General features: G+C 48.8%; 2 protein-coding genes across 5 annotated transcripts in view; one reads left to right on the top strand and one right to left on the bottom strand.

The window, feature by feature from the left end:
• LOC116229699 (gamma-aminobutyric acid receptor subunit alpha-3-like) overlaps window positions 1–7082 on the bottom strand; it is an 87940-nt gene extending 80858 nt beyond the window's left edge. For 2 of the 3 annotated variants that reach the window (XM_090150213.1, XM_090150212.1), the window contains exon 1: window positions 5990–7075. The gene's annotated coding sequence lies outside the window, so the exon portion shown is untranslated. Of the gene's footprint in view, window positions 1–5989 lie in introns of all 3 variants that reach the window. The other variant, XM_090150218.1, reaches the window with a different exon arrangement.
• A 7097-nt stretch (window positions 7083–14179) lies between these two features.
• Window positions 14180–15345, top strand: part of LOC116229698 (gamma-aminobutyric acid receptor subunit beta-4) — a 65544-nt gene continuing 64378 nt past the window's right edge. For both annotated transcript variants that reach the window (XM_031594352.2, XM_090150219.1), the window contains exon 1: window positions 14180–14330. In XM_031594352.2, the coding sequence (XP_031450212.2) occupies window positions 14251–14330 (80 nt within the window). In that variant the 5' untranslated portion in view covers window positions 14180–14250. The remainder of the gene's footprint in view (window positions 14331–15345) is intronic.

Here is a 15345-nt window from a genome sequence, read left to right on the forward strand (position 1 = left end):
AGATGATGTTTGTGCTAATGCTCAGCTACATATCCCAGGGCAAAGGCCAGAGAGAAATACTGCAGGAGAGCGGAGAGGGAGGGAGAGGAATTCCCTGAGCAGAAATTATTTTGAGCAGAGAAAGCTGCAGAGCGGTGTGGAGCGAGGCAGAAGAAATGCAGGAGAGGGAGGTGGCTGTGCTGGGGGAGATGGAAAAGAACAGAGGAGCGGATGCTGAAAGGCTCCTCGGGAGAGGGGTGGGCAGTGCGCAGCTCACCAGGCCCTGGGGAGGTTCCCTGCTAGGAGCTGGGCTCAGCCGTGCTCCTCCTGCACAGGGATTCCCTCCGCCACCCACTGCCGGCGATAAGCCGCTGGAGCGGAGCTCTCCCCGTATGCACGGTTAACAGCAGCCTCACCCCCCGACGCTCCCCTCTAGAGAAGCGGCATTCTCTCCTCTTCCGTGCTGGGTGCTCAGCCTCCAGTGAGAACCAACGCATCCCATCCTGCAGCTGTTAGGACAGCCCCAGCCAGCGCCAAGCAGCCTTGCAAAGCCGTCGTGCTCCCGCATGCACAGCAGGGGCAAGCGAAGCAGCTCCGGAGATGCAAGCCCTGCTCTTTGTGGTTCCCACAGCCCAGCCCTCATGGCTTTTCTCGTTGTGAAAAGGAGCTGTGACACCACGCACGCATTCAAGATCATGCTGCACCACACCAGAGTGCAAAATTTTATAGTCTAAAACCCTATCTAGATTCAAGCTGAATCTTAACAACTAATCACTGATTTTCTCTGACAGACTTCCTGAGTGACCTTGGGACACCTGCTCCTTGCATAGCACCTCATTTTAAGTGAAAGCCCTTAATTTATTACCTTAAAGGTTGTTTAGGAGATGGTCTCCTGCTCTGTCTAGCCCCATGGAAGGCTCTGCTCAACTACAAAGAGAAAATGGGATGTAGGGGACTCAGCTAAGCACCTCCTTAGACTCCTGGTACCTGCCTTTCTTCTTGGATGCAGGCTACAGAAGGGTACTCAGCAGGCTGCCCCACTCAGTATCAAGGAAGCAGAAAGAGTAGAACTGCCCCACAGGGAGGGATAAGACCAGAACCAAAGAGACCAGGGTGTACAGCCCCATTGTACCTGAGCACTACCCCACCTGTTGTCATGAATGAGAACCAGAAAGCCCAGCTAGAGACAAGATTGCAAAGCACATCTAGGTACCATCTAAGAGATATATTCAGAGATAGCTACAGCACAGCCCAAAGCAAAGGGTGGGTGCGTGAGCCTGAGCTTAAATGGAGCCATGGCCCAATGGGTGGTGTGAGTGGGTGAGGATGTCCCAGGTGAAGCTGGCTGGAGCAGTCAGTGTCTGGTGGTGCACTTGTGATCCTGGCACAGCTTCCACATCATGAGACAAAACTCCCCAGAGACTGCTCTGTCCTGAGGTTGTGGGTTTTTTTGCTGTCACAGATTACTTTTCCTTTTGTCATCACTCGGTTTATGCTATTGTGGTTCAGGAAGCAGCAATGTGCAAAGTGCAGGTGCGAAGTGAAAGCCTTGCAGAGCTGTTCAGAACGTCAGGTGGTGCTCAGAAGATGGAGGGAAACCTCACCGAACTTTTGCAAGAGACCTGAAGTGCAACCTGGACCAATCTGAGGACCCAGCCAGGGGGAAAGCAGAACATCCCTTTGAGATACTTGAACTAAAGACCGCAAAATATTTAGCCTGCATTATCCAAAATAATGTGAAATTATCCTAAATTTTGTGCCTGAGGTTAACACACACCCTCCTGCTCAGGGTGCATGGGCAAACCCCTGTGAGTCACATCACATCCAGAGAGGGAGCAGGGAGCCCTGCAACTGCCAATTGCAGAAAACCCTGGTGTCCTCACCAGTACTTCAGAGATTCTGCATGGAAGCAGTGAAGGTTTGGCCATGCAAACAGACCTGCTTTTTAACCCCTCTACTTCTTCGCTCTTGTGTTTCCTCAGGCTTTCTAAGTGAACGAGTATTACCTCATGCTTGAACTTTTTTGTTTTTTTTTTTAAATATAATTTAGTGTGCAACCTGCAGCAAGGATGTGAAAGCTGTGCAGGGTGATGATGAGATCTGTGGGATACCACAGCCCAAACAGAGCCTGGTCTCCCACTTATACACTAGATCCTTCTTCACTGCTTGGCTTTGCTTCCCCAAAGGAGGTGCTGGGAAGGAAAAGAGGGAGAAGGGAGGATATCAGAAGAAAATGCTCTCTCTTCCTCCTCCCTGACAGCCTGGGCTCAGATTATGCTGTTTTTCTCCCACCAAAATAACATAGTTATTCAACTTGGCAGCACAAGGTGGAGCGAGTGAGGGAGGACGATGGCGTGCGGCTGGTGGTTTTTTAATCTATCAAACATTTCCCCGTTCTGCCAACTGCAAACTCCTGCCCGGCCATCCCCACTGCAGCATCCCACGTTGCCATGCCAACAGAGGCTGTCATCCCCGCATCGTGAAAGAATGCTCTGCTTTCCTGGGGACCACGGGCTGGCAGTGTGCCCAACCAATGCTGACCCCTCACCAGGGGATTTTGGGGTTGTTTTTTCCCCGGATCTTCCAGTCCCAGGTGATCATCTACCTCTCATCTGCTCCTTTAAGATGTCATCATCAGTGCTTGACTTAATCAGGACACCTTCGCATGATAAACAGCCTTCTCCTGACCCCTGCACTTCCATTGTGAATCAGATACAGCAAAGCAAACAATTCTTCGCTCCCTGCAACATCACACCAACTCCCTGCCCTCACTGCTGTTGTGGAGCAGGCAGAGCTGGAGGGAGCATGCAGGGCTGGGGTGGAGAGAGCCTACAGTGCGGGGCAGCTGAGGGGCCCTGTGCCAGCATAGGGGTCTTTTAGAGTGTGTTTAAAACTTGCCAAGCAGATGTCCTGCAGGGCCACTCAGGAAACAGAAAGTTTGATGATCTTTGCTTTTTTCCATCAGGGTGAAGATGCTGGTAGGAGGACTGCAGCTGTAGATCTGAGTCTGCATCAGGAGATAACATCCTCTGCCAGGGAGCTGAGGAGGGGGAAGCAGTGCTCTGTCAGCTAGTCCCCAGCACACTCCAGGCTGTCCTCTCTGGAGGGAGGAATGTCCTTGTGACAATTTGGGGAGGGGCCATAGGACTCACGATGGAAGAGAAATTGAGAGCACGCTAGCAGACAGCGCTTAACTGAGAAGAGGTGAATCCCCTTAGATCAGGGCTCTGATTCTTACAAGATATGGATTACTTGCAAGGGAATGGGAGGTTGGACTATGTGATCTCCAGAGCTCCCTTGTAAGCAGTGTTCAGAGGAGACCTTATTGCTCTGTACAACTACCTGGAAGGAGGTTGTAGCAAGGTGAGGGTTGTCTCTTTCCCCAGGTAACTAGCGGTAGAACAAAGAGGTGATGGCCTGAAGTTGCACCAGGGGATATTCAGATTGGATATTAGGAAAATTTTCTCTCTGAAAGAGTGATAAAGCATTGACTGCTCAGGAAAGTGGTAGAGCCAGTGTCCCTGGAGGTGTTCATAGGCAGGCATGGTGGGAGTGGGCTGGCAGACTAGACAATTTACTGGCCAAGCCCTCTGTGCCTTGGGGACACACATCCAGCTCAGATGTCACTTAAGGTTACATTAGCAAAGTGCATTGCTCTCTCCAAATGTGAAAGAAAAGTGGCCCTGGCTTTAGACAGCAGAGTTTGGAAGAAAGTAGTAGCAGAAATACAGGTTACATCACCTCAGTGTGGACAATGCTGGGCTGCTGGCTCTGGAGAGATCTCAGGGACTGAAGAGGGAAGGCTGAGGGTGCACCAAACTGACAGAGAAGAGAAACAGGGCTCTGGGGATGCAAATAGGTGCAGCAAGCTGGCAGCAGGACTGAAGGGAAAGGGAAGGAGGGAAGAGAAGAAGGTCTGGGTTCTGTTTCAGCTGTGAACCTTGTAGGATTTGTGAGCCTAGGCCACCTTCTATAGCCCTTTGATTTTCAAATGAGGGTCGGAAGGAAGTAAAAGGGAAAGGTGAAGTTCCCAGGAACAGGTTCAAACATCAGCTTATGGAAGCACCAACCAGACAGAGCCCATTGTGGTCACCCACTGCTAACCCAGCCATTACTTGCTGGTCCCAGCACAGCAGAGCCTGCAGTCATACTCACTTGGGCTGCTCCTTGCCTGTATGGACACCAAAGATGCTGAGCACTGTGGCCACTGCTGTTCCCATTCACATAGGAAACTGCCTTTCCCTCCCAGAGGAGGTTTGTATTCCACCAGCATCACAAGAATGTTTTTCAGCTCCATTTCCAGCTGCTTTGTTCTCCTGCTTCCCTGCAGTTTCCTTGGAAAACTTAATTTTCCCCATGGGCTTCTTTTAGATGAAAACATTTCCCCCCCAATAGATTTGGTGAGCAAAGAAAGCTTCAATTGGGAACCTGAATAGAAATAATCCTTTCCATAATAATTCTCTACCTTGGTGGAGAAAGAATGAGCATAAACTGAGAAAACTTGTGCTCCTCTACCATGGCTTTGTTCAAAACGTGCCAGATACAGCCTAAATTTAAGTCAATAGCTTTCCCAAAGCTCTTGTGTTAGCTTCAACTCACTTTATGTTACCTTCTGCAACAGCTGGCACCAGCATAAAGCAAGGTTAACACGCTACTTAAGTGTTAACTTTGCACACATTTTAAGCTGGTGTGAGCTGCAGCAGGAGGTTTTGGCTGGTGGAAATCAGATGTTTCTGCTATCGCTCCCATGATAGACAGTTCCTCCCAGGAAAAGATTTTCCTGCCCAAGAAAAGGGCAGCGGAGTGAGAGGCCTGGCAGGAGGAAGGCTGAGAAAGTATTCACAGCTCCTCCATGCTGTGCCCTACATGGAGGACATGGATAGATTTTGTTCTGATAAGTATCACAGTCCCTGTCAGTTTAAATATAGTATCATATGATATTGGAAACTACAAGAAAGGCAAAACAAAACTTTGTCCTGCACATCTCAGAAGTAGCTGTAGTCAGGAAAAGTATTTTTGCTTTTCTTCCTAACTTGGGATAAATCAAGGACAAGTTTTGGAGTTCCTTGCCAGGTAGGTGGCAGTCCTGTTACAAAGCTGCTTTCAGTCAAGATGGAGAAGTATCAAGATGGAAAGAACTGAGCTAAAAGGTTTATCTTAATAATTAAGACTGCAGACCAGAGTTCAGGGAAACCACAGTCTATTGCATCGCTGCTACTGGCTTGCTGTGTGAGTGCAAACACGATAGCTTGTTTTGTGTGTCCCAGAGGCAGAGTGGATGAAAGCTTCCTCTTGAGAACACTGCGAGATGGTGTGCTTATTGGAAAAAAACAAAAGGAAAAGGCAGTGAGCAGCCAGAAGGTCGGCTGACATCCTTGTGTATAGAGACTGTCCTGCATGGCAGCTGGGACAGATGCAGAGCTCTATCTCCTGCCCAAATCAGTGCTGCAAACGGACTAAAATAAAAGCAGGAGATAGGGAAAATTTGTGCATAGGACAATACATCATCCCCAAAAATTTCATTGGGGGTGGAGGTCTGCAGCCAGGACTCAATGTGCCGTGCTCCTGATAGGGGAGTCCTCTGCCTGGTGGGGTCAGCAGTGGGGAAAGAGGGACCTACCAGGAAGGATTCCCAGTGAAAGAGGAGCTGGCACTGCTCTAACAGTAGGGGAAGTGATCTCCCTGGGGTCTTCCCTAAGGCCTGCCATTGCCCTGCATGTCTCCCTCACCTGCATCCAAGCCAGGGCACAGAGTCCCCTCCTTTCTTTGTTCAGAGAGCACAGCCAAAATTCCTTGTGGGTGCAAATGGGAGGGTAGAGTTCCAGGGAGACCTGTGGCTTTGAGGGGGGATACCCAGACTAAGAACATTTCTTGTGGATGGAAACTAATTGCTTTTCATGTCTGTTTCCCCCAGTCCTACATAATTCCCCCCCCCCCCCAATTGCAATTTCAAAGCGATTTAAAGTAAAGGAAATGAAGGACAAATTCTTGCTGTGTTGACCAAACTGACCTGTTAAGCTGAGCGTGGTCCCTCAGGACAGCTGGTCTGGGATCATTTTGAGACTGGTCAGAGAGGTGCTGTTATTCCCAGGGAAGCCTTGTGTGGATGCTTGTCACTCAGAAAGTCACTGCAATCAACTTTGAAACCTGTGTAGAGCATCCAGGGATCACAAGAGCATCAGGAATATATGACTTCCTTACAGGAGAACAGACACAATTCAGAGGAAAACTGCCTCTTCCTGCTGTTCTTTGGATTGAAGCCACAACACATCTGAAGAGAGAATACAGCCACTCCCTGGAAGATGATGGCCATGAGCCCTCACAGCTCAGCACCTCTTCCACCTTCTACCCCCCACCAGAGGGGACTGTCTTCTCTTTTCTTCTTCAATTGGACTTCCATCTCCCCCATGGTCCTTCCCACACTTTTGTGTCTACCTTGCTCCAAGCACATTCCTATCTGCTGAAGCACTCATCCCTTCCCTCTACCACATGCACAGGCTGGAGATGCTCCTCTCCAGCACAGCCCCCAGTAAGATCTGCCCTGTGTTCCATCACTCCCAGCCTGTTGCCAGGCAACACAGCGTCACACACATCTTACTTTCAATCTCCAAAATGAAGTGTATATACAGGGAATTCTCCTCTTGCTCAGCCGGAGAGGAACCTCATAGACATTGGATTGGTGCAGCCAAGACAGTGAGGTGCCCCAGCTGCCACTATTTGCTGTGCTTGGTGCAAATCCAGAATAATCTAGTTCTACTCTGGGCTGTTTCTCACCAGTATGAAGGAACGCAGAACCCATCTATGCTGTTTTCCATGGCAGAGGCACACCTAGCACATAAATATGGGGCTTACACAGGTGTTTTGCTTTCATGGTTGCAAAGTGAATGCTTCAATGACTTAGAAGTTGAGGCATGACCAGAGCTTATTAGCTGTCAGCAGACTGATGGACTGTCAGTCCTATTTCAGAACCAAGATACATGTTGCACTGTCTTCCATCCTATAATGTACAAATTGCATTTCATGACAGCAATATAACACTCCTGAGAGCAAGTTTTGGCACCATTATCACCCTTCTCAGGTCATAAAAGTCACTCAATCTCAGCCACCTGTTTTAGAGCCATCAGACAAAGCCCTCTGGAACCACTAGAGTGGCTGAAGGCCATGGGAAAGCACATATGAATATTATCTCACATAAAACACTGAGTTAACGAGGAGCACACATCATGTGCCCAGTGAGAACATTTTACAGAGTCCCCATTCCAGTCAGGAGCAGTCATGGAGGAAGCACATATCTGCCTCAATTTCCCACTTGAAAAATAAAAACAGAAATTTACGACACACAAAGGAGTAGGGTTGTTCCTTCTACAGTCTTGGAAAGTTTGAGAGCAGTTTTATGTTATCTCTTATCTCTGCTCAGATTAGAAAGGCAAGATAGGCACCTTGGTGTGTGTAACACCAGTGTCTGTCATCTTCCAGCCAGGAGACTTTATGAATTTAGTTGTCATTCTGAAGCTCTCAGTCTTTGTGATGCTCTCTTTAGTAAGGCTCTTACTCAGACACCTTCTGCGTGTGCCCTCTGTGATATTATCACTCACCATTGTTCTCCACACTGTGACAGTAAAGATCATCTTTTTCTGTTATTTCCAGAATATGATTGAGCCTGGATGACCCTTACAAGCCCTGTATGTATGGTCAGTGCTTACAAACAAACCTCAAACTTGTGGTCCAGCCAGCCCTTCCTGAGGCCTTAGCTCCATGCTGGGCTCTAGCATAAGAAATGACTGAAAACATAAGAGCTAGAGAGCATTTATAGGTACAGGAACAAACAGGATATCCCGGCTGAGGTTGTTCCAGACCATGAAGGAGACCATCATGAGCTTTGTCTTGGGATAAAATACAGAGTTCTATGTGCCTGAGCTGAAGTAGATGTGGACTTAATCAACATCAGGCTAATAGGGGAAATGGGTACCCTGCTGTAACACAATGGAAAGCACAGCAATGACAGCAGAGCAGCAAAATCCCAGGCTGCAGCAAGTGACAATTTACTCAAATGCAAAAGCCACAGGCACAAAAATAAAGGGAAGAAGCTGCTTACCTTTGAAAAGCCTCAGAAGCAGAGAGATCTCAACAAGAAATGCTTACCTCCATTGCCAACCCTTAAATGAGGACTGGGAAGGGATGGATCCTGGCTCCACCCTTCTGGTCACTCAGGTAGATTGCATGCACCTGAACTCCCCTGCACCTGCCCTGCCTTCCCCCCAGGTGCTCAGTCACTAATTCAATGACTTAGCATTTCCACTACACCTGCAAAGTGCAAGAACAATCTGTCCTATTGCTTTGGCTTCAGCCCATCAACATTTAAGTTGGAGGAGACAGCTTCACGGTTTGCTCTAGAAACTCCCTGCTTCTGTGGCCAGTGGGACCGAGGTTCTGGATTTATTGTCTTTTCCTTCCTCCGTGGTGATTGTTCTCAACTGATCTTAAAGCAAGAAATTGGCATGGATAGAGGAGGAAAAAGTTGCTGAAGCCATCCTATGGAGTTCAGAGGCACTTTTTAAATCTAGGTCATGGAATCATACTGTTATTAAGGTTGGAAAAGACCACTAAGATCATCTAGTCCAACTGTCAACTCATCCCCACCATGCCCACTATACCGTGTCCCTTAGTGTCACATCTGCCCCTTTCTTGATCACCTCCAGGGATGTTCACTCCACCACCATCAAGCAGATCAACACTTTCTCCCAACATGGTGTCATCAGAAAGCTTATTGAGGGATCCTTGCAGTCCTCCTCACCACCAGTCCCAGCACTTTCTGTTGTCTCTCTAAGACTGCAGCTAGGAGGCTTGATTCTGAAGGAGAATTGTCTGTCAGCTTAAATGGGAAGGAATATCCATAGCACTGAGGGGTACCATAGCACCTGAAACTGGGGAGTCTCATGAGAGACATTCGCAGAAGATCTCCACCCTTAGCAATAATCAGTTTGGAGATGGGTTCTTTTTTGGCACTTCTTAACTGTCTGCATGGGCTGGAGCTCCTTGTCCTTGCCTTGGGCCCTTTGCACTGCCAGTCGTAACACAGTCAAAAATGCCAGTCCCAAAGGGCATCACTACTGTTCCTAACTGCAGTCGTGGAAATGTGAAGAGAAATTAAATGTGGGGCCATTGATTTGCTAAGTTCAAACCTGAGTAGGCCTTCACCATGGAGCAGGCATGGCAGGAGAGGCTGTGGCTTGGGCAGTCTGCCATGCATAGGGCTGTTCTTTCACCGTAGATGTAGAGCTAAAACTTCTCAATAACTACAACCATCCCAGCACTTTGGCAACCATAATTGAAGGACCTCCACTTGGCTGTACCGTTTTTCAAACAAATAAAAGCTCAAACTAGACTGGTCTGCAGGCTTGTAATAAAGGATGGCTGAAATGGGAGGCAGCGTGTGAACTCACCTCCATTGAGAATTCATTCATCCTTCCCACCACAGTTTCCATCTCTGGTAAAAGAGATTTGAGCACAGGCAAGATGCACTGCTGCATGCAAAGCTCAGCTCACCAGTTCACCCATTCACAGTTCCTAAAAATAGCAAACATTTCCGCTCGCTCTTGAGAATTCTGCACTATCTTGCAGAAGTGCAAGATGAAGGATCTTTAACTCAGCAAAGATGGAGAACCCTGGATATAGACTATGCCTTTGGGATATTTCCTTAGAAATATACAGCATCTAGCATATGGTGTGTCCATGCTTTTGGGGCTGAAGTGAGGTGGGATTTGTGGCTTAAAGGACACAGAGTTGCCAAAAAATGATGCTCCCAGCTGTTCAAGCAGTTGTTGATGTCTGTCAGCTACATCAGTACTGGTGGTCTTCTCATCCAGGGCTGATGCACAAAGGTGATTACGTGGCACTGTAATTGCTGGTAGAAACTTTGTCCTGTGGAAGGTCTTGAAGAAAACTGCTAGGAACCTGTAAGATGTAACCGCCAAAGGTTTCTGTCTTGTTGAGACCAGGCCTAGGTGCAGCTGCAGCAAGTGCAGGAAGAAAAGGCCATGTCCTACACAAGGTAGGAAACATTCCCTTGCCTCTGCCCTTCCCTATTTCCACATCACAAAGTACACTTCGTGTATTTGCGGGGTGTTTTTTGTCTTCTGTGCAGGAAGATCAGTAGCACTTCTGGTTTAGTGTCCAATTTGCTTTGCTTTCTCTTCTCTTGTTTTGATTCTTGTTTTTTTTTGTTGTTGTCTTTGATTGGGTTTGGTTTTCTTATTTCTGTTGTTGATAAGAATAACCGTGTTCTTTGGGAGCTGCTGGTTTGACAGAAGAGCCAGCCCTGTCCCCTCCTGTCAGCAGTGCATGGAGACCAGTAAGATTTTCCACCCTGATGACAAGGAAAGAGCTCCTTGTTCCCCCTGCCACAACAGCTCCTCAGGGCCAGAGGTGACACAGCTAAGTGGTACTGGTAGAGATTTATTTTGGATGCTCCCTAGTGCTAGTTCTAATTATGGTATTTACTGATGTGGGATACTTTCTACAGAAATATCTCTCCAAGCTCCATTTGCTAGATGCATCTGTGTGCTTGGACAAGAGGTTTGAAATGTGCCCTGATGCTGGCAAAGCCCTCCTTTCTCTTTCTTTCCCTGTTTCTACAGAAAGGTAGATGTAATCTGATTCACTGCTTTACTTCTTTACTTGTGCAGACCCCTCAGGACTGATTTCTCCCTCCATGTCACAAACCCAAAGATGGAGGTAGCAGACAGATGAACAATTAGTAAGTGCTGAACCATTGGACACCATGCACCATGGTAGCTATAGTCCAGAAGCCATGATCTGTAGATACTTTTGGCACAGTGCTGTCACACTGTGACTGTGGGACTTGGAGACAGGGGTGTGCACAGGAGAAAAAGGTTATGGTGTAGAGCTTGCAGCGGAGCAACAAGTAGGAGGATAGTTAAAATGAGTGATTTAATAACAGAGGACAGCGGACAGCCGTGAACAAATTCCTCCATGGCCTCTTCAGGATGATTGCAGTCACAGCGTGCCAACTCCGGCAGCCTCCAGTGACTCTTTTTTTACTCAGAACATGAACTTCAGAAATAAACACTTTGGGGCTCTCTCTAGAGAGCAGACAGCCCCTGAGGAGGGGAGGAAGACCCGGCTCTGGGGGTCTCAAGGCTGCCTGTCATCTGTGGAAGAAACAAACTCCTCAGCAAGCATCTTCCTGCATGAAATGTGCATCAGCCTTAATGAGACTCAGCAGAGATGGGTGACTAATTCCAGAGCATTCATTTATTCGTGAACATGGCTTCAGGTAGATTATTCAAGAGCGCACAATGGTGTCTTTGAATGCATTTGCTGCTAAGCAATTGGCTTTCCCAAGCTCCATGTTGTGGCTGAATGGTCAGATAATTCATGTGATACGGTTTCTGCTCCCGACTGGGTGAACTTGCAAGCACAAATGTCACCATTTGTGAGCATAATTTTTCCCCTTCATGTATGCCCCTGACATTTGCTTTCCACTTACCTTTTTGCCAGTAACATGCAATCACATTTGGTGGGCTGGAACACTGCTAATGGACCAGAGAAGGAAGGAGTGGAGTGGCCCATAGTGGGGCTAAATGGGACCTTTGGTGTCCAGAGCTTTGAGAGAGGCAAAGGCTTCTCATCTCTCCCAGTAGCTCCTCTCTGGTACCCAACAGCTTAATTCAGAACAAGTGCTTCAGAAACGTGCTGCTGCCAGGAGACCTGTGCACTGCTGCAGCAGTGGATGGGGTTAATACCACACCTGTGTGACAGCAAGCACTGAGAGGAGCTGGAGCTGCGTCTCCCACACTCCAGGCTCCTGGTGGTACATTTGCACATGGGGAAACATCACATGGGAATCCTGATATCATGCCAGCAATACCTGTGCCCTTCACCACAGGGCGAGGCACTCCATATGGAGCATGAGCAACCACAGAGAAGACAACCTGCCACGTGGAAATGGTGGAAGTGGCTGATCTTTGGCTAAAGGCTGAACCTGACAAAGCACAAGCTCAGACCTGCTGGGCCGGTCCCTTCTCTGTAACAAGAATACAGGGAAACCCTATTCCTTTGGAAGAGCCCCCAGGCCATGAATATCATGAGATATGAGGAGGGCTCATTTTCATTAGCCTCAGCAGTTGTTGTGATACCTTTTCCCCTCCCATCCTTTCATACCCTTGGTGTGGATGCAAAACCTTTCTGGATCCCCCTTTTCCCCCTTTGCCTTCCATGCTGGCTGCCCCCAGGACCTCCCTGCTGTGACACGAGCTGCCCAGGGAAGATGGTCCCAACTGTGACATCAGTTTGGGTTGCTTCTCTTCCTAAGGGCTTGCAGAAGGACAGCCCCAATGGGTTGGTAGCTGCAGTGGAGCAGAAGGGCAGCTCAGAGATGCTCTCCAGGTTCAAGGACTGACAACCCACAGATGAGGGTGTTGCCCAGCTGCCACCCAGAGGGCTTTGGAGAGCACCCACACACAGGTGTTAGTCAGAGCTAGTGGGGTGCAAGAGGAAGGGAGAACCTTGCTTCAAGGTCTGCTACCCCCCTGCATCCCCTGCCCGGATGGTGCTGCTGGGAGGGCTTGGATGGGACCACCCCTGCTCTGTGCTGACTGTAGCTCTCCTTCTTCCTAAGAAAAATTCCTCCATGGAAATCCATCACTCCATGCCTGATCTAGAGAGGTAGAGCTCCTTAATTATATTACTTTTTTAAGATAAAGATCAGAAGCTGATACACAGGAGATTGTGACTGAAGATTTCATTGACTGTTACCATTTCAGTGGATAAAACTGTAGCATCAGCAGCTGATCCTCAGCAGTGTTTCTGGCAGTTTTGTCTCCCTTTCCCAAACTTTGTTACGCCCACAGGACAACACCCCCTGGGGAAAGCTGAGCATCCCCACTGACCTGGGCTTACCTGGCCTGGAAAGGCCCCCAGCCCCACCAGACCTCAGAAGGTCTTCCCCAGCTCCCCAGGAGGCCACCAGGCCACCCTCTGCTCTGTGGCATGGAAGGACTTCCAGCAGATCACCTTCTCCTTTATCTCTGTGTCTGGAGGAAGAAGTCCAGCCTCCACTGATCACACTATTTCAGACACCCTCTGCAACCATCAACTCCTGTAGCTCAGCCGCTCTTGTCCAAGCGCATCCCCCTGCCTACCACTCCATCCTCTCCCCTGCTCCCACCTCCCCAGAAATAAGCAAAACCCTCCCCTCTGCAAGCCAGCAGGGGTTAATGCTGTCAGCCATGACGTCAGGATCGCAGTTTGCCCGGAGAGTCCCCCTCCCCATCCCCAAACTCCCTCTCTCCTCCCCTCCTCTTCTGACTTTGCAATGAGCAGCAAAACTCCACAGGAGCTGCGGCAACAGCACTAGGGAGACATCCAGCCTCCCTCAGAGAGTGGCTCCTTCCACAGACAGGGATTTATTTATTTTTTACACATGCATATATGTATTTATTTATTTACCGGGTTGCATTTGTTTTTCCCTTTTTCTTTTTTTTTTTTTTTAACCCTTTCAGAGAAGCCCCAAACCATCCAAGTGATGAGTCTGAGCTTGCCATAAAATAGAATAACAGCAGAGTGGGGTGGCACTGCTTCCCCTTCCCCCTCGGAAAATAAAGAGGGAGGGGGGAGCAGGTAGATAAAATCCAGAATAAAATTGTATTGCTCGATAACTCACACCTCCCCCCTCACACACACACAGACACACACACCACTCTCTTTCTCCTCCTCCTCTTCTCTGAAGGTGGGTAGCAGGAGCCATGCAACATCTGCAGAACCGGATGGCAAAAGAGCAGGAGGAAAAATAATCCAAGTGGAGTGCTCAAGGGACACTGAGTTCTTCTTTTTTTTTCTTTTTTTTTTTCTTTCTTTTTTTTTTTCTTTTTTTTTTTTTTTTTTCCTTCTTCTCCTTCTTCTCTGCATACCTGTGAGATTCGATTTCACATTTTGCTAAGCTCATTTTGGGGCATTTTATTTTTCTTTCTCTTGGGATTTTCTCCATTGCCAGAGGATGTCTCTTGTTGAAAGGATGCTGAAAGGAAGAAGAAACGAATTCTTTGACTGGCACTGAAGGAGGGGGGGGGGATATTTTTCCCCCACATTTTTTAGTTTTTCTCATTATTCTTTTTCTCCAGGAAATAACTGACTGGGGGGGGTCGGTTTCTTTTTCCCTCCCCCCCTTTCTTTGGAGGGGGATTTCAGGAGATCCATCCTTCTTTCCCCTCCCCTCCAAAGATTTTTTTTTCATCCTTCGTCTTTGTGGAAATGTGGACATTTCAGGCAGACAGATTGAGTGGAATTGTCTCTGCTTTAGCAGCTCTTTGTGTCGCCTGCTGTGCGCAAAGGTAAGGATTGCGATCCCAGGCTGCAGGGACTGGGGTGCTGATACAGGGCTTGTTTGTTTTCTTTGGGATTTTCTCCATCAATCTGCGTGTGGGAAAGGGGAGGGGGTTCTTTCCCCAAATTGCTTCCCCCGCCGCCTGTTGTTGTTATTCCCCAGCCCGTGTCATGACAGGGGGAGGAGGGATGCTCATACATGCGATGTGCTGCAGACAGAGCCCACCTCGCAGCCCACTTGCAGCACATTCCCCCCCCTTCCCCCCCCCCCTTCCCCCTTTTCCTGCTCAACCTGGGGGGAAAACAAGAAAATGAAGCATTTTGCTGGGAAATATGGTGTCCATGGGAGCCAAGCTGCGTGCATACGCACCCGGCACAGGGCTGCCTTGGCCATGCCTGTGTTGCACACACACGGTGCACACGCAGCCACATCACATCCAGGCGTGCTGTGCCATTAGCAGAGCCCAGCTCCGCAGTGCACAGGAGGCAATGCCTACGTCTGTGCCTACACGCAGATTTATGGCATGCCACATAATCATCTGGGGGTGCAACCGGCTCAGATACAGCCCTGCATGCACGCATCCATCTGTGCTGATTGGCTGCACACATGTGCATGGCAACACACGGACAGCACAGCACGGTTTACCTGCTCTGTGTGTAGCCATGTCAGTGTTTGCACTGCTTCCCTGCGTGCCCAGGCTGCAGCTATTCCTGGTGCATGCCTTGAGCACTCTGAGCAATCCCAGCAGCCAGAGGAACAGGCACCCATCCAGCCTGGACAAGGTGTACAGAGCACACCTGTTTGCTCTGACACAGGCGTTCCTGCTGCCTGCACACACAGGAGCCCTCTGACTGCTCCTCCTCACCCTTCTTTTGACAGATGCAGGCAGGTGGGTTTGTACCTGTGTGCTGCGGTGGGAGCTGAGGCATTACTATGCTCAGCCATGCACGCTAACAGAGCATTCCCATCACACATATGCAGCTCCATGCATAGGCTTGCATATCTGTATACACAAAGATTTA

Source organism: Phasianus colchicus, chromosome 14 (assembly GCF_987193195.1).
Source record: "Phasianus colchicus chromosome 14, bPhaCol1.hap1.1, whole genome shotgun sequence".
Lineage (NCBI taxonomy): Eukaryota > Metazoa > Chordata > Aves > Galliformes > Phasianidae > Phasianus > Phasianus colchicus.